This window comes from Antechinus flavipes, chromosome 1, assembly GCF_016432865.1.
Source record: "Antechinus flavipes isolate AdamAnt ecotype Samford, QLD, Australia chromosome 1, AdamAnt_v2, whole genome shotgun sequence".
Lineage (NCBI taxonomy): Eukaryota > Metazoa > Chordata > Mammalia > Dasyuromorphia > Dasyuridae > Antechinus > Antechinus flavipes.
The window spans coordinates 315,058,259-315,077,580 of record NC_067398.1 but is presented as its reverse complement, the minus strand read 5'-3'; the positions used below and the strand labels follow the sequence as shown (position 1 = coordinate 315,077,580).

General features: G+C 34.2%; 1 protein-coding gene across 5 annotated transcripts in view; it reads left to right on the top strand.

Moving 5' to 3' along the window:
- Positions 1-1,800: 1,800 nt before the first annotated feature.
- NTRK2 (neurotrophic receptor tyrosine kinase 2) overlaps positions 1,801-19,322 on the top strand; it is a 414,741-nt gene continuing 397,219 nt past the window's right edge. For all 5 annotated transcript variants that reach the window (XM_051966154.1, XM_051966147.1, XM_051966140.1 and 2 more), the window contains exon 1: positions 1,801-2,049. In XM_051966154.1, the coding sequence (XP_051822114.1) occupies positions 1,838-2,049 (212 nt within the window). In that variant the 5' untranslated portion in view covers positions 1,801-1,837. The remainder of the gene's footprint in view (positions 2,050-19,322) is intronic.

Genomic DNA, 19,322 nt, shown 5'->3' with positions numbered 1-19,322 from the left:
GGCGCGGATCAGTACACTAGCAGCCTTACATTGAAGTGTTAAACTGGGTTTCTAATGCACTTTACAGATGAAAAAAAAAAAAAAACATACATATATATATATACATGTTTTTCCACCTTAGGACCGCTCTCTCAGTGTCTTAGGTAGAATTGAGAAAGGAAGGACAGAGAGAGGGGCAAAGGCCGGATTTCACATATGAAGAAAAAGAAATAGATGCTACTAAAAGAAAAGGCAGGGTGAACAAGGGATTGGGAAAGAGATATAGCACCAGTATATAGTCTATCATTTTATAGGTTTCCATATAATTTATATACAGCGACATACGCGTATACTGGATGAGTGGTGTGTGTGTGTGTGTGTGTGTGTGTGTGTGTGTGTGTGTGTATGTGTGTACGCGGCCGCTCTTGTGTGTGCGTGCGTATGTGTGTGGACTCCCACATGCTTAGCGCTATCTGGATCTGGGCAGTAGCAGCAGTACCTCCCCTACTCTTCCCGCCCCCCCCCTTCTCCTCCCCCCTTTCTGTTGCTTTTGTCTTGAGGGTGTTGTGGGTTTGTGTGGTTGGGTGTTGTTTTTTTTTTTTTTTTTTTTTTTTTGGTGGATTTTTTTTTTTTTTTTTTTTATTTCAGACTAATTTTCTGGAGTTTCTGCCCCTGCTCTGCGTCAGCCCCCACGTCACTTTGCCAGCAGTAGCAGTGGCGGCAGCGGCGGGGGCTCCTGGAATTGGGCTGGAGCGGGAGCTGGGGCTGCTTCATCCTCGGCTGTGCGAGGAGGAGGACAGAGCCTCCCGCCGGGAGCACTAAGCCAGGCGAGAGGCGCCGCCGCCGCTGCCGCCGGACTCCGTCTGTCTGGGTGAGGAGCTAGCTGGCGCTCGTGGGGCCGCTGCCCGCAACTCAGCTCCTTGCTTGCCCGAAGGGTGACAGCAGGAGGGGCCGGGAAGTGGGAGCAGCCCCGAAGGCTTCCCCAGGTAGGACTGCTGGGCGCAGCCACCTGCCGGGGCGCCGATGCTGCTCTGCGTGGGGCTCCGCTGCCCTGGCTCCCAGCTCTGGCACTGCGGCCGCTGCGGATTTTGCAGCATCATCTGGGGGAGATTCGTTGCGAAGCCGCCTCCCGAGCTCAGCTCTGCCCCAGAATCGCGTTCTCTCTACCCCGGCATGAAGTCGCTGAGGGGTGTCCCATGTTCTTTAATGTACCTGGTTCTGAGGGCTCCCGGGGATCTAAACGCCTCCCCATGGCCCGCAACAGGGAGGGGGGGGTGGCGGTGCAGGAACATCCCCCTGCGAGTAGCATCGGGTCTCCTTTCCCCAGGGGTCGGGGCCATGACCCACCCCTAGGGGTGGCACTAAGGGTTGGATGGAGTTGTGGGAGGGAGCATGTCCGTCACAAGCAACGCTGGTCCCCTTCTCCATCTCATCCTTGTTATCTGTTTGCCTCACAGCCTCAAGGTGCTGCGGCCATATCTTCCACTTCACATCTTGCTTCTGCTCAAGACTCAGCCCGGCTGTCTTCATCCCGGATTTGGCACAGGCGTGAGCCCCCAGGAGGGCAACCGAGTCCCCACCCACAGAAGGCGCGTGGATATGCAACAGCGGCAGCATCTCCAGTAGTGCCCCCTGTGAAGAGGCTCAAGATGCCCCAGCTGCTCCCGCCGCTTTGAGCAGTGCACACCGGGACCGACACACGCACAGAGTGCCGGGAGCAGAATTAAGAACGACCCCGTGGGAACAGGCCGGTTGGGGGCAGCAGGAGGCGCTTGGAGAGGGGGGCGGGGGGCGGGGTGGGGGGTGTGTTTGGGGGGCTAGAAAACATTTGAGCTTTGGCTGGCTTCTGTGGCTAGGGATGTTGTCCTGGAAGAAGTGTCATGGACTGGGCATGGCGCGGCTCTTGGGTTTCTGCTTGTTGGTTCTGTTTTTCTGGAGGGGCTCCCAGGCTTGCCCCACATCCTGCACTTGCACTACTACTCGGATCTGGTGCAGCAATCCTTCTCCGGGTATCATGGCCTTTCCAAGACTGGAACCAAACAGTCCTGACCCAGAGAATATCACAGAAATGTAAGTATCTGTTACTTACTATTACTTCCTTAGCCAAAATACACCTTCTCTGCATTATCCATCATCACCTCCCAAACCACAAGGTCTGGCAGGTAACCCTCTATTAAACTGCATCCTAAATCTGCATCTGAAGCAGCTGATTATTAGATTTGTCTATCAAAACCCTATCCATTTCTTTAATCAGGGACATAACAAGAAAAGAATAGTTTGTTTTTAAAAGGAGGTTATAGGTTTTGGTTTTTTTTATATATTTACATTTCTATACCATGTAATATATATTTTCTATTTCAAGGATTTGTATGTTCATTTCATATACAATATGTACCTATGTATGACTTGGGTTTGAATTACTTTTGGGGGTTGTCTATAAGATAGCATTTGTGTTGTGCAAAACGAAGTTAGAACAATTCTCTATAGAAGAGGAGACTCCTGGAAAAGAAAAGAATTAACTATCTGAAATCTGTTAAAAGAGATTAGTATCCTTTTTTCGAGTTTTGGAGTTAACCAGTTTTCATATTTCATTTCCATAGATCAAATTCTGCCTGGGAGATTGTGTCTAGGGACAATTTTGAAAATGATCTGTAAGAGGAGAAGTTCTATGTATTGAAATGCACTTGCTCAAAAGGGAAAATGTGATAGTTGGAAGCCTAAAAGCCTGGTCTGATTTAATTTAGACTTGACTTCCCAGAGATATAATTTTGAGACCATTTAGATTATAAATCTTAATTGCCCATTGAACAATTTCCTGGGAATAAGTTGGAGGATAAAACTGTGTTAGTGCTAAGATGAGTGTTGGTGCAAGTATACTGACAATAGGAATTTTCTAGTTTTTCAGATTCTGTTGGGAAGCCAGATTATTCATTCCCATATCCCCTTCCATGTTGTCCTATCAGAAGTCACTGCTAGGCTGTTACTGATCAATCTCTTCTACTACCAAGTCCTTGATCACCTCTGTTAGGTGAATAAATTCAAGGTTTCACTAATTCCTTTTGGAATCTGTAATAGGATCTTTACCCCTATCTTTTGATTTTTAGACAAAAAAAAATAGGATCAATTGTAAGTAAGGTTTGAGCAGAGGCCTTCTGGCTGGTAGTATACACGAATATTTCTTGTGGTGGGGGCAGTCATCTTTGAATATCAGTAAAGAGTTCTCCAAATTTTATTTTTCTTAGCGTGGCTGCTGCTTACTTCACTTATTCTGTGACACCCTTATTCAAAAGACTCCATCAGAAAGAAAGGGAATTTTCAGGCCTAATTTAGCTAAAGTGTTCATTAATGAGGCCAAATGGGAAAGGTTACTTAATACTTTAAGATCTCCATCTCTTTGACAGGTATAGTGGACCAAAACATGGCTAGAAAAGGATACAAGGTTCAGCTATTTTATCCTATTGCTGATGCAGTGGAGTTTCTTGGTATTAGTATAACATTCAATGTAAATGTGTCCTTACCAAAATACTTAAAATTTGATTATTTTCTCCTCAGGAAGAGGAGGAAAAGTATATACTATTTGAACATATAATTTTTTTCTTGATTCTAAAGTATAATTATAAAGTTCATAGAAACATCTTTTCTCTCACATTGGGGAATAAATATGTAACCCAGAGGGGGAAAAAGTATCTTGAAGGATTTTGACCTTTAGTTGATTTTCTCAGTTCTTAATTGAAAATAAAAAACAAGAAAGCTAATAATTAAGCGAAATCTTAGCCTACAGTATTCAGAACTGACCAAAATTCTATCTGCTTGGTTTTTATTGGCATAGAAGCTCCTAAAACAAGTTCATATTTACAACATTCTATTTCTTTTCTCTACTATAGTAGCTTTTTTTTTTTAAAATTTTAAAGGCTCTTCCTTTTAAACAAAGCTATTATCACTGTTATCCGCTCCACAGAGGCATATTGCTGATTGCTTTCTATGATTTATTTCCCTTTGGATTTGTAAAAGCCTTTGAAATGCAGAGAAGTCCGAGTAAGACAGTAAGGACAGTATAGGAATAAAGACATAGGAAAGGAATTCTTTTGGTTCTATTGGTCAGGTCTGAGGCCTGGAAGTTTTGGAAATTGAGAGTTACATTCTTTGATCTGCTTCCTGATTTTGTATGACCTTGCCTCAATCAGTTAACCTCTTGCTGCCTTAGTTTCTTCATCTGAATAACAGTTAATAATGCTTCTTTGTAAAGTGAAATGTAGAATTATTTGAAATTTGCTACTCTTTGAAAGTTAAAAAAAATAGGACTGAAGGAGTTTGTTCGACCTTCAAAACTTATACCATGTTGCTTGATTTTTCTTTTCACTGTTGGACATTTAAATATAATATTCTTTTATCCCTCAGTGGATACCTGATCTCATTATGAAGTGAGTAACATTTCATTGGCATGTTATTGAGAGTCACTGTCGCATACTCAATATCATTTTGAAAAAAAAAATTCTCCTCGTCTTTTTAAAGCACTATTTTAAAGTCTCACATTTGGCTTTTGTTCTTTATGACAGAAATACCAGCCAACAGAATGTGAATAAGACCTTCAAAAGCAATACAATAACATTGTTTTAAGATTGTAACTATTTTAGCACTTACATATGAAAAGTAAGAGACCAAGTATTATGCAGGCACAACATACATCCTAATTCCCCAGAGTTGTTTAATAGAAGAAAATAAATAACACATACTTGTACACCTACAGATGTTCAGGACATAGGATTTACTTTGCTTCTGATGTACAGTTTGTAATCAGTTATTTCTTTTCCATTCAATGACTATGTTTATGGACCTTTTATGCAAATATCTTTCCTATTACCATGTCAACTTTCATACTATTTTCCATTAACACTATATAAATAACATAACACTTTAGAGAATTAAGTTGTTGTTTTTTTTTTTTTTTTGAGAATGATTACAATTCAAATGGGTTTTCTTTTTTTTTTTTAATAAACCAAATATAAACAAAAACTAAAGGTGTACCTCAATTTAAGAAATCCCGACAAATGAAAGTTTAACATACACAAAAGAAAATAAAACTCTCCTAGCCAATTTGTTCAAAAATTTCAATCTCAACCTGTGATTTTTGATATTTTAAATAAAACATTACAATTCACAGGAATGTACCATACTGTACCAAAAAAGGCATACCTGGATATCCAAATCTGCCTTAGATAATTTTATTATACCAGTGCTAAATTCAATTTTAGAATATCATTGCAATATGTAGAAATAAAGTAAAAACTTTTGTTTGAACTCTTGAACAAGCTACCTAAGACTTTTTAAAACCAAGAGCCTAAGTATTTTGAAAGAAACAAGTACTGTCTGACCAAAGCTTTAAAGACATGGACAAAATGGTTCACAAAATTACAAAGCTACTGATTATCAATTCCAAGATTTCTTTTGAAAAAACTGCTTCTGTGCTAAACTTTGTTGGCTAGTAATAGCAGATATTTTATTGCAGCTTAAGATTTACAATGTGATTTAGGTATCTTATCTCTTTTACTTCAGAACATTCTCTCGAGGTAGGGTGGTATAGATATTATTATTCCCATTTTGTAGATGAATAAATTGAGACTTAGAAAAGTTGTAATTTGTCCATATTCAGTTTGTGTTGGAAGCACAATTCAAAGCTAGTTTTTCTTGACTCCAAGTTTAACTTTTTGCACCAAATCAACTTCCCCTTATCATACTGTATTGGTCTAAAATTTTGTCTTGAGACAAAAAGTCCATGGGCTCTGCTTTCAAAATTCTTAACTGTTTGGCTTAGTTTAGCAGTTTTAAAGTAGTATCTCTAATAGAATGGCAAGTGCAACAAATTGTTTTTAGAAGTGTAAAAAATAACCTGCAATAGGGTATAAGATTTTACTGCTCAATAATGCTTTTCAGATCTACTGAAGAGCCAAGAGTACTGGATTGTGTATGACATATATTTCAAAACCTCAAAGTAAATTTCTAGTGTAGTTGCATAGACTACTCTAGACTTGTTAATAAATAAGGCAAGTCTAATTTCTGTCATAACTGATTTAAGATGACTTATAAGCCTGCTGAAAAACATCTTGTTTCATCAGTAAAATATTGACAGTATTAAGCAGAATATATCACAGTTTTTGCATGTGTTGTTCTTGTTGTTGTGGCATATGGCTGATCTTGGCAATATGGAGACTTTATTATTTTTTGTGAAAGAGTTGAAAAGACCCCATGACCCTTTTCCTTTCCCCCCATCCTTCCAAATCTCCATCATTGGCTATATAGGAAAATGTTTGAGTCTCTTCTGAAAGTGATACTTCCTTGTGGGAGTTGGGGCTATAGAGTAATAGAAGGCCCTGCATTATATATTGTTACAAGAGAGTAATGGAATGTTGAGACAAAGTAAGGGACAACTCCCTAGAATTACCAGAGTTCAAGGTTTGTAACTGTTTTCAACCCTTTCAATATCCAGTTATAAAAATGTATGGTCAGCTGAAAGTTGCAATCCCTTTCCCCTTAGAACCTTCTGTAGATTCTGACTACATTTAAGTTAAAGGAGTGTTAAAACTTAAGAGGGTTTATTTTTGGAGGGAGGGGATTAGGGTGTGTATTTCAGGTCTCCCTGTCTTCTGTCCTTGAGTTTGTGGTGCTCATTATAGAATCTACTGAATCTCTTAAGGGTCCTCACAGTTTTATCATTTTATTATTCTTTGAATTTAAATATTTTAGGAATCCTAAATGTGATTCCTATTATTTTATTGGTTTTTTTTTTAATAGAAGACATGCCAGCTCATATTTCAAACTTGTATTCTGCTAATATTTTACCTAAGGTGGTTTGGCCCTGGAAAATGAATCCATTATTATTGGTTACCATTGCTTGCTTCTATACCATTTGGAAAGTGCAACATGCAAGTATTACAGATTAAAAGTAAGAGAATCTAAATAATCTTGTGCAATCTCAATAATGTAAACAATAAAATAATTCAAAAGAGTATATTCTACTGGGAGATAGTAAACTACAATGGAAAGTGATGGATCTGCTTTCAGGATATCTGTGACTTCAATCTGGTCATCAACCTCTCTGAACCTCAGTTCACTCATCTTTAAAGCAGAGATAATATTTGTCCCACGTATATCATGGAACAGTTGAGAATTCAATTGATTAATATATGTGAATGTATTTTATAAATTGCAAATTACCATGCAAATATAAATTATTGATAAGACATGTGGCTATAAGACTTGAATTCGAGGCGATCTTGATTCAAATCTCACCTCATAAAGTACCTAATTAGGGGATCCTAGGCAAGTCAGTTTATCATTTATTATTTTCCTCACCTGGAAATGAGAATAATGAATAGCATCTCTCTTAAGGAGTTATTTTGAGGAACAAATAAGACATTTGTAAAATGCTTTGCAAAGCATTTACAAGTAAGCTATTGGTAGTATTATGTTTCTTTTGAAACAGGCCCTGTTTTGTGAACATTACTATTGTTACATAAAATAAATGATATTCTTTTGACAAGTCAATTTAAATAAAAAGGAAAAAAATGGAATAGGACAAAGGAAAAGTTTAAATAATATGGTAATAGTAAGAATTGATAACTCTGAGCTCTCATTGGATAAGTTATACAGAACAATTTCTTTCATTCAGTCATTCCTGTGGTAATCTTGAACTGATTGAGAGATCAGAGGTACATCAGGAAACTTTCAGGAAAAATCAGGAAAAATGGGAATGAACTCCAATTTCTATTGATGGACTGAGATAAATTTGAGAAGAATAATGTTAATATTTTTGGTTTTCCTATGAGATAGCCACTGCCACAGCCAGTAGTGATTATGTAATAATGCCTTCCTGCTATTCACTGGAGGAACTCAAAGCTTTTGACATTAATTTTCTGGTTAGTACCCATGACAGACAACTAGAATGCACACACTCATGTATGTGCGCATGTGCACATGTGTGTGTGTGTGTTTCTATATCTATTATCTATCTACATAAAATCACTTCTTGCTTCTGGACTTTCCAGTTATTCAACTAAGGTTGCTGGCTTAGTTCAGCATTGAACTCAAGAGAACAACTTGAGGATTAAATTTTTTAAAATCAAGAATTATGGTTTACATGGTTCCTATGACTTGACCCTGGGACTAAGTAATAGTATAATGATGTTAGCACTTCTATTCATACATAGCTTCTCTATTAGATAGCTTCTTGTGTTTTACAAATATCTTCTAATTTATACTTAACAAAGAACTTTGTAGTAGTTAGGGAATATAGATAATGGAATAGAGTAATTGATGTAATAAAATAGAATAATAGATAATCCTTGATTTACCAGTGGAGAAATAGGAGGTTAAAGTTGCCCGGAGTCATGAGGAATTTCAAGGTTTAACTAAGAATACACTCTAAACCTGATTTCCAACCCAAAGTTCTTTCCAGTAGAACAGTTTTTATCAAATTGGAAACATTTGTCCTAGAAAAGTCATTAAGAGAGTTTTCAAGCACTAAATAGCTGTTTCATGGTGATGTTCAGCCATGTCCAACTCTTTGTGACCCCATAGAGGTTTTCTTGCAAAGATACTGGAGTGGTTTGCCATTTCTTTCTCCAGTTCAGATGAGAAAACTGAGATAGACAGGGTTAAGTGACTTGCCTAGGGTCACACAGGTAGTAGATGTCTGAGGCTAGATGTGAAATCAGGTTTTCCTGATAAGTCTCCTGACTTCAGTCCCATCAATTTATGCATTATGACACCACCTAACTGTCCAATATAACTATTTAGTGATGAACTTTACAAATTAGTTGGACTGGCCTTTTTCCATTTGGTCCTGCTTCCTCAGGTAAAGTAAAATCTCAGGCAATGTATATCAATAATATTAATACCTAATGGTTACCTACTACTTTAAGGCCTATTATTTCATTGCTTCATTATGGATATTTTAGGTTTGTGGCATTTTGCCCTCTTTTAAAAAACACTTTTAGTGATAATCTCTATAAAATTCATTGTGTATTTCTCTGTATTTTAAAATAAATACCATTTATTCTTTTCTGAATGACTTAGTCATCCTTATAAAATAATTTATTGTATGCTAAAAGATAATGCCAGGCTAATTTTTTCCTCCCCAGGTTAAATAGTTAGGAAAATTCAAATAACACTATAGATTTAGCATACCCAAATTTCAATCAAGCACTTGACAAAGTTTTTCATACTATCCTTATGGATAAGATGGAGAAACATGGACTAGATGATAGTATATACCACAGTAAGTTCAAATCTGTTTAAATGACTCCACCCCCAAAAAATTAGTTAAGAAGTATATGTCAGCTTAGAAGAAATGAGGTAAAATGAAAAGTTGGGGAAATCTTAAAATGTTACAAATAATTATTTAGCACTTAAATCAAAATTCAATTAAGTACTTAAAATTTAAACATGTAAAATCTTGCAAATGCTATTTTGTTGTTGTTGTTGTTGTTAATGGAGTGTTCCAAAGATTTACCCTAAATTATTTCATATTTTTATTAATAAGTTGGAATAAGGTATAGATGATATGCCTATTAAATCTGCAGTTAACACAGAGCTGAGAGGTTTAGATAGCATGTTGGATGATAGGATCCAAACAAGATCTTATTTAGAATGATGGGCCAATCCTAGTAAGAAAAATTTAATGGGGACACATAAAATGACTTCTGTTGGGTTCAAGGAATAAGCTTTACAACAACAATGATCATTGAGGCATGGTTAGGTTTCAGTTCTTGTTAAAATAAAAGATAGATAGATAGATAGCAGAGTCTTCTACCCTCATTTGACACTTAGTATGACTCTGGACAAGTCACTTATCTCTGTAAGATATGTATAAAATGATATAGAAAAGGAAATGGCAAATCATTCTATTATCTTTGCCAAGAAAATCCCAAATTGGGTCACAAAGCATTGGACATTTCTGAAAAAAAAGAGAAACAACATACACTCATATGTACATACATATATATATGTGTATATACTATACATATGTACATATACATACATACATACATATAAGTTATGGTGATTTGTAGCAGTGGGCTACAAAGGTATTTTGTCTAAAATAAAGGTGATAGTTCCATTGTTCTCTGCCTTGATCAGACTATTTTTGCAACATAGTGTTTACTTCTGATCAGCACATTTTAGGAAAGGTGGTCATGAGATGGGAAATGACTAAGATGGAAAAGATCTTTGAGGCCATATGAAAACTGACCAAAGAAAGTAATTAGGAAGGTTTAACTTAGAGATGAGAATACTGGTAGAATATTATTTTGCTTGACTTTAGAGTGCAGAGCTAGTTACAGTGGATGGTAGTTTCTTTTTTTTTAACTAAAGCCTTTAATTTTCAAAACATATGCATAATTTTCAATATTCACCCTTGTAAAACCTTGTGTTCCAATTTGTTTCCACCTTCCTTTTCCCTCCACCACCCCTAGAATACATATTTCAATACATATTTCCACAATTATCATGCTGTACAAGAAAAATCAGATCAAAAAAGTTTTGATAGATTCTTGACTGAGAAAATGAATTTTATAATTATAAAATATCTTTCCCAAAACTTTAACACTTTAATTTTTGTATTATTTTGCTCTTGACAAGAATGTTTTTTTTTTCCTTTTCTTTTGATTGTTTGTTCTTGTTATTGGTCTTTTCATTATTCTAATTTCAAAATGTTTACACTATACTGGAGTCATTAATAACTCTTCTAGTTTCCTGAGAATTAATTTAGTCATTTCACAGCACCAGTTTGTTAATTCGTGGTGTTTTTTTTTAAATTTTCAACCATACTTTCATTTATGCTTCAGTATGACTGATCTTGTTTCTTCATTGACTTGAATAATCTTTGAAACACTAAGCTTACGCAGATCAAAAAGTGTGTTATCTCTAACAGTTATTGAAGTGTGCTCTTTTTTTTTTTTTTTTGCTATTCAAAAATAATTCCTTAGAGTAATATCTATTCTTAAAACTACAGAATTTGAACAACAAAAGAGAGCAATGCAACACATATGTCTGGAATAGAATTGATTGTTCATCTGAAAGAAAACTAAGTAAGGTTATGGGAGTTCCATCTCATTTTGCTTGGTGAAGATCAGATTTCTGTCATCCTAATGTCAGAAATAGCACACACACACACACACACGAGATAATTGCTGTCACCATATAAAAGCACATCAAAATCATTGCTTGTTCCAAGTATTTTACACAGCATATTAAATTAAAAAGTTATATCTCTTCTCTTTCCTTTTCAATTTCTTATGACTAAATCAATTGATCTTTATTCTTTTCCTCATCCTTTTGAACTCTGCAATATTTGACACATTATCTACTTTTTCTCTGATACACTTTCTACTTTTAGACCCTTTGAGACACTATGCTCTTAAGGTTTTCTGTCTTCTTCCTTTTAAACTTCGTTGATATATTTTGTTTTTACAGCACCCCTATTTTCAAATATGTCCTTCCCTTCTCCTAGTCATCAAGCCATCTTTTTTTAACCATTATTTTTTAAAAGAAAAAATAAAAATCAGTTCTATCAAGTTAATCAGGCTATCAACCAACTCTGTTAGCATATGCAATATTTGACATTTCTCCAAAGAGACAAGGGAGGTATATTTCCTTAGCTCTTGTATAGGACCAAACTTGGTAATCATAATTTCATAGCATTAAATTTGGGTATTTAAAAAAATTATATTGTTGTAGTCATTGTGTACGTTTTCTAGTTTTTCTTGGTCCTGCTTAATTCTCTCTGCATCAATTAATATATTTTCTCATCCTTTTCTGAATTCTTCATTGCTTCTTATGGAATAGCAGTGTTTTACTGTATTTATGTACTCAGCTTTTAAAAGTACATTTCCAGTTGATAGACAATTTCAGAGTCCTCACATATTAAACATTTCTTTTGGGAAGAGTGAAATCTTGTGTTAGATGTTAATGGAGCAAAGTATAAATAATTTTTTTCCTTCTTAGTTTTGTGATGAAGTGTAAACTTAATAAAGGAAAATATGTTTTGACTTATTCTGGACCCAATAGGAAAGTAAAGCAAAGCAAAGTTGACTTTTATGAGTGTATCTTCTTCTCCCATACCCTTTAACCACATTGGTTTTTTGAATTGAAGACTCAGGATTATGACAGAAGATTTCTGGTTTAAGTTTTATTATTTCTTGACCAGAAATGAATGCTGAATCGAAAATGATTGGTTTTCAAAGGTGTTAAATAGTAGAAAGAACTCTGGACTGATGATAACTGAATTTGAATGTTAATTCTGTCCTCGTTTGCCATGTAACTTGTGGATTTATCTTTAAAAAACTTAAGGATTTATTCCTCTTTGGATTCTTTCTTATGTATATTTTGTATTTCTTCATCTTATTAAGAAAGAAATATTGTGAATAATTTAACCTCTTAGAGGCTCAGAGTCTTCCAGACCATATACATAAATGATGCCAGATATATCAGTTTTAAAATTCTTTAAGCTGAAGGAAAAATAAAAGTATTGCTTCTAATGATTTCTCACTCTGGTTGTAAGAATCAAATGAGATAATGCTTGCAAAATGCCTGGTAACTATAATACCCACTATTCATATAGCATTTAAGGTATATAGAGTTTTATATATGTTAATTCATTGGATCCTCATTATATATCTATGATTAAGTCATGTTATTATCCTTATTTTACATATGAGGAAACTAAGGCACAGAAAAGCTATGATTTGTTGAGGGCCATTCAATTAGTTCAAATCTGAATCACAATTTAAACTTCCATCTTTCTGATTCCAAGTCCTGTGCTCTATTCACTGAATTGCCTAGCTCTACCAATTATTGTTAACAATAATAAATATTTTTGAGACAAATTGCTTGATCATCTATTCTGTCAAATAATGTTCCTCCCTTTCTTCACTTGAATTCATGTGATGGTGCCCTACTCCAATCTTAAGGGAATAGCTGAAAGGCATTTCAAAGAAACCATTACAGATAGTCCTGTAATTCAGTCTTACAATTTTCTCAAAAAAGCTGGAAGAAAAACAAAACACATTTAAGATAGCTAGATCTTTTAACAAAAAATTTGCAAGAGCATCAGATTCTTTTCTCTGATACTTTGTGAACTCTTCCTAACTCCAAGGATATTGATCTTTTGAGAGAAAGAGAAATGCTTCTTTGAGATGTAATGTCTCTTCTCAACTAAGTTATAATGGCCTTGCTGGTATGGTCCATATTCTTGGAGGGCTGTCCCTCCTTAGTTGTCACTGATGCTGCTCAGAGAACTGAAAAAATAGAAGTATGCATTAAATGAATTTATCTAAAGACACATTTGTGTGTAATGGCAATGATCTCTACAGTGGGAGGGGAGGAAAAAAGGGGGGGAAAGAAATTTATGTGATAACTTTATTTAAAAGCTATTTAAAAGGAATAACAAATTGCATATAGTACATTTGCAGTTTCATATGCAATCATCTTTATATATATATATATACATATATATATATAATGTTATTGAAATGTTTGTTTTATTTCATGAATTAAAAATAAAATTTTTTTTTAAAAAAAAAGAAACAGCTTAAAGCCATATCTTTCCTATGGAAAGCCATTCCTAGATCCTCCTAGTTGTTGGTGCTCTCTCTATCTCTGGTTCTTCCAATAATTTGTATTTACATTTCATTTCCTTGTCTATAAACAGGTGATATCCATAGTAGAATGCAAGCTCTCTGAAGGCAAGGACTATGTCTTTTAGTGCCATACTGGTTTTTTGAGGGAACATGATTTCATCTGTGTAAGGAATCTATTTCAATGAAGATCAGTAATTGGGTGCAACTAAAGAGACTTAAAAGAGTTGTGGGGGAAAGTAAATATGTAATGAGAAATTAAGTAACTTGCTTAGAATAGCACAGCCGATAGATATCAAATGCAAAACTTAAATGCAATTCATTCTAACTCCAGTGCTGATCTTTTTTCCTAGGGATTCTTTACATGGGGTCCACGGACTCCCAAGGGGATCTTTGGATAGATTTCAAGGAGTCAATGAACTTTGATGGGGAAATTAAAAATACATATCTTGATTTTCATTAACTGAAATTTAATAATTTCTTCAATAAGGAATATAAGCAGTAAATATTATTTTGAGATAGAGCCCATAGATTTCCCCAAATCGCCTAAGCAGTTAATGACAAACAAAAACATTAAAAATTTGCTATTCTGTCCTTTACTTCATGCTGGTGCTTTTACATACAGATAGTCAGAGCTTAATAAAAGCTTGTTGAGTTGAGTAGAATATCCTCTGTTTTGTAATCCCTGAAGCTCCCAGTGACATTCAGATCTCAGTGTAAATCTAGATAGAGATTTGCTAGTTGGTTGTAAAAACTGGTTGATTTGAAGGATATAGTGGAGTCTCAAGAGGCACTACACATGACAGAGCTCCAACCCTGATGAGACAGAGAGTGCACTTAGCTGAGAAAATGAAGAAGGACAGAAGAGAAAACCAAGAGAAGAGCCAGTCTAAAGGAACAGAGAAAGAGATGAGTTCAAAGAGAAATAGAAATTATTGGGACACATGATCTTCAGCAAACAAATAGTTTAATGAGTAAGATTTCTGTCTTTTCTGCCATGCAGCAGCTAATAATGTAAGTCCCTTTGGATCAATTTCAGTTTTCCCTGTGACTAAATGTATATTGCCTTACTTAACAAATTCCAATGTGAAATTTCACTTATGATTTATCTTTTTAGTTTTACAGCTACATATTATTGTTGTCTTTTCTTTTACATTGCCTACATTTCTCCTATATCTTTTACCCATTCCCCTTCTTACAATTATTAAAGAGCTATCCCTTATTATGTAAGTTTTTTTTTAAAAGAAGAGAAAAAACAGCAAAAATAGTCAACACATTGAAAAAATCTGCAATGTTCTACACCCATGGGTCCTCCATATGCAAGGGAGTGGGAGAAGACATTTTCTCGTGTCTCTTATTTGCGGCCAAGTTTGGTCTTTATAAATTTGCAACATTAGTTGTGATTATTTTGTAATTGTTGTTCTTTCTACTTACATTGTTGTAGTTACTGTATATGTTATTTTCCTGACTCTTTCTACTTTGTAACAATTTTAAGTTTTTCCATTGACAGATAATAATATTATATTACATCCATGCACTTCATTTTCTTAGTGTTTTGTAGTATTTTATGTATTTGTGAATAATTGGCAGTTCTTTTGAGGACCATGTGTTCATATTCTTTGATCAGTTATCTATTGAGCAATAATTATTAGACTTACATATATTTATTGTTTATATATCTTGGATGTCAAACTCTTAGAGAAATTTGATACAAAGTTATAGATTTTTTTTTCCTATTTGATCACTTCCCTTCTTATCCCAGGTGCATTTATTTTGTCCATATATAATGTTAGGTAATAATTCACATGAAAGCCATGGGAAGAATTTACACTACTATTTGCCTGGAAAAGTGTTATTTTGTTTGATTCTATGGTAAACCAAGGCAATTACTTATAGCTGGAAAGGACTTCAGAAATCACTTTCACTTTACAGATGAGAAAATCCAAGTGATTGTGATTTGTGATTTTTCTGAGTTTATATACATATTAAGTACTAGATTTGAACTCAGTCTTTGAACTCAGATTCTGTGATTCCATCCAGTTCCAGTATGCCAGACCACATATTTAGAATAAACTGAAATTTACTTGTTTTCAAGCAGATAAATAGAATTTCACACAACTTCAGTTTACAATTTTTAAATTGATTTGTTTTTATTATTGCTACACTAACTTCCAAATATATCCCTCCCCTTTTTCATACAGCTATCACTTATAGCAAAGTTTTTTTTTTAAAGAGATAAAACATTAGTTGATCAAAGCAACGCATTGATTATATCCAGTTATATATGTTATTTATATTCCATAACTGTCTTCCACTTCTGCAGTGTAAGGAGAAAGATTCATTTTCTCAGCTCTTCTTTGAATCTGTTTGGTAATTAACATTAAGAGGATTCAGTTTTACTTTATGCTTTCCCCATATGTTTTTGTAATTATTGTGTATATTTTCTTCTGGCTTGATTTTTGTAATTCTATATCAATTCATATAAATCTATGTATCCTTAAAGCATTTTGTCATTTCTTATAGTAAAGTGATATTCATTTTGGTAATGTAATTGATTGATTCTTACTTCTTTCCCTCCACCCTCAGTTCCTTGCTACCACAAGATATTCTCTTGGCATATCTAAGTTCTTTATACTCATAGCATGTCTTTTTGAGATATAGAATAAGTGGATCAAAGGATATGGACATGTTATTCACTCTTTGAGTAAAAATTTCAAATGTCTATTCTGAATTATTAGACCACTACACTGCTTTATTCACAAAATATTAGTGAGACTTTTTTTCCCTGCAGTCCCTCCATCAATGATTATTTCCAACTCTTATTATCTTTGTCAGTTTTCTGAATGAGAAGCAAAACTTCAGATGTCTTTTGATTTTTCATTTCTCTTATTATTTGTGATTTGGAGTAATCTTTCCTATGATTGTTAGTAATGCGTATTTTTTTTTTTTGAGAATCACTTGTTCATATTCTTTAACCACTTAACAACTGGTGAATAACTTTTAGTCTTATGTATTTGTGTTAGTTCCTTCTCATGACAGTCAGATTCTTTTCAGAGATATAAATATTTCCCCAAATTTACAATTTCCCTTCTTATCCTAATAACATTGTTTTTGTTCATTCAAAAGCTTTTCAATTTTATATAAATGAGGTTATTTTATCTTTTGCAATCATTTCTATTCCTTGATCAATTCTTTCACTTGCCATTGTTTTAAAATGTACTTGATATTGGTCTCTTCTAATTTTTTTGTAGTATGATTTTTTTTTAATGTTTGCATAACTATTTTGAGATGATAGCGATTTGTTGTGTAAGATATTGGTCTAAATGTGTGCGTGCGTGTGTGCGTGTGTGTGTGTGTGTGTGTGTGTGTGTGTGTGTGTACCCTTTTGGCATTCTGGTGAAGCTTGGACCCATTCTCAGAACAATAATTTTAAGTGCAAAAAATACATAAGATTGCCAAGGGAAATATAGTTATCCCTCCCAAAAGTAGTTTTTCTTTCAAGTTCATAGACCATAGGTTCAAAATAATTTCTGCCAAATTGTTTTCCGGTTTTCCTAGTAATTCTTTTAAAATACAGTTTTTCACCCAAGTATCTTTTATAAATATTTAATAAACAGTTTTACTGAGTTTAAGTATTTCTGATTTCTTGCTTTTCTTATCTGTTTCTCTGATCCACTTTTCTATTTTTAACCAACATCAAATACTTGTGATGTTTGCTATTTATAATATAATTTGAAATTTGAAAGTGGTCTTTTCCATTCATTACTATTTTTGCATCATTTCCTTTAGAGTTTCAAATTTTTTCTTCTCTAAATTGATTTTAGTTTGTTTATTCTATAAAATGCCTCCTTGACAGTTTGATTGAATCATTAAATCTGTAAATCAACTTAGGTAATATCACCATTTATGTTATATAGGTAGGAGTATTCATGATCATGAATATCCTTACAATTTAAAAATCATTCTTTATTTCTTTAAAGAGTCTTTTGTCATTTCATTTTCAAGATCAAGTATATTAATACATTTTATGGTTATTCTGAATAGAATTTTTAAATTTCCTTTAGGTGTGTATTATTGTTATATGATTTTTTGAATTTATTTTGCATTCCAACATAGATACCATAGATACTAACTGTCTTAGTTTCTTTACTAATTCTTTGAGATTTTCCAAGTAAACTCCCAGGTCACTTGCACAAAGGACTAATTTTGATTCCACTTTGTTAGTGTTTATATTTTCAAGCAATTTATTTCTCTTTTCTTATTGAAATTGCTAGCATTTGAAAAACTGTCTTAAAGAATAGCTGAGAATAAGGCATATTTACATTACTTTTGTATTTTTTTGTGAAAGATTATAATGTTTCTCTTATATTTCACCCTTTAAGATAACATTGATCCATTTAGTAAATATTCCATTGGAACTTAATACAATAAGACCATATTAATGCACATTCAAGACACATCAATCTGTTTATCTAGTCATCTATTTATTGATATACATATGTGTATATATATATATGTATGTATCCATCCAACATGGATTAATAACACATCTATAACTCAGTGGGTTTTCTAGGGGGCTGAAATTCCTTGCATTTTCCTATAATGATAGAATACCATATACCTTACTGCTCTGTAAACCTGGATATGCTCATTGCCTGATAAAAGCTCTTCTACCTAGTTAGTACCTGAAATGCAAGATAGAAATTCATCAGTTAAAGAGTTATAATAACCTTTTCTGTGCTAGTATTAGAACTTCAAAAATCCTCTTATTATGTTAAGTGAGCTTATATTGACTTTCCATGTAATAGAAATCCATAGTTTACACCAGTAGCATATATCCAATGTGTTTGTTGTCATATTGGTTTTTGGTTTTTTTCACAACAGAGAGGGGAAAAATGCAAGAAAAAGTAAATGTGTCAGAGAGCATTAGTTCAGGAAGGGGCTGCTAAATAGCATCTTTTAACCTTGGAGGCACTCCATATTTCTCTTTTACCTTTAAAACTTCCTATAAAAAATTTAACATCTTTTAAAATTCTGACCTGGCTGTTTTCTGCAGAGTCAGTTAACCTTTGCTGATCTTCCCTCTTTGGACTCAGATAGTAAATAACAATATCAAGAATTTTTTCACTGAAAAAAAGTTGAATCTTTTAAAAGAAGTGAAAACTATACTTACAATTAAGTTTTTTCTCACCATCATTGTACACATTTTCTTGACTTTATCCTTAATTTATATACGCAAACATATGTGTGTGTATATTATGTGTATATACATATATGTGTATATATTTATGCATGTATTTTCTTTTAAACATGGTGAAGTAGCTCTTAACAGTTAAGATTTTTCAAGGATTTTGTATAGTTTTAAAAAATTCTTTGTCTTTCTCTTTCTGCAAAACTGCATCTCTTTAGTGGCTATCTTTTACTTACAGTTATGCTCCTCCCTGATAGCTTTCACTTTAGAGGAAAACTAATCCGTAATCTGGAACACAAGTTTTGATAAAGATTAATTTGGGAGGCCAAATCAGTTTGGGTAAAGATTGTCCTCCCCCCCCCCCCATTCTTTACTTCTTTCTCTTTGGAGTCCAGCAACCTGTAAACAATGACCCCTAACTGGTATCAGAATAATAAAAGACCTGTTATCTTTTTTACTATGTTCTTTTCCTTCCTTCCTTCCTTCCTTCCTTCCTTCCTTCCTTCCTTCCTTCCTTCCTT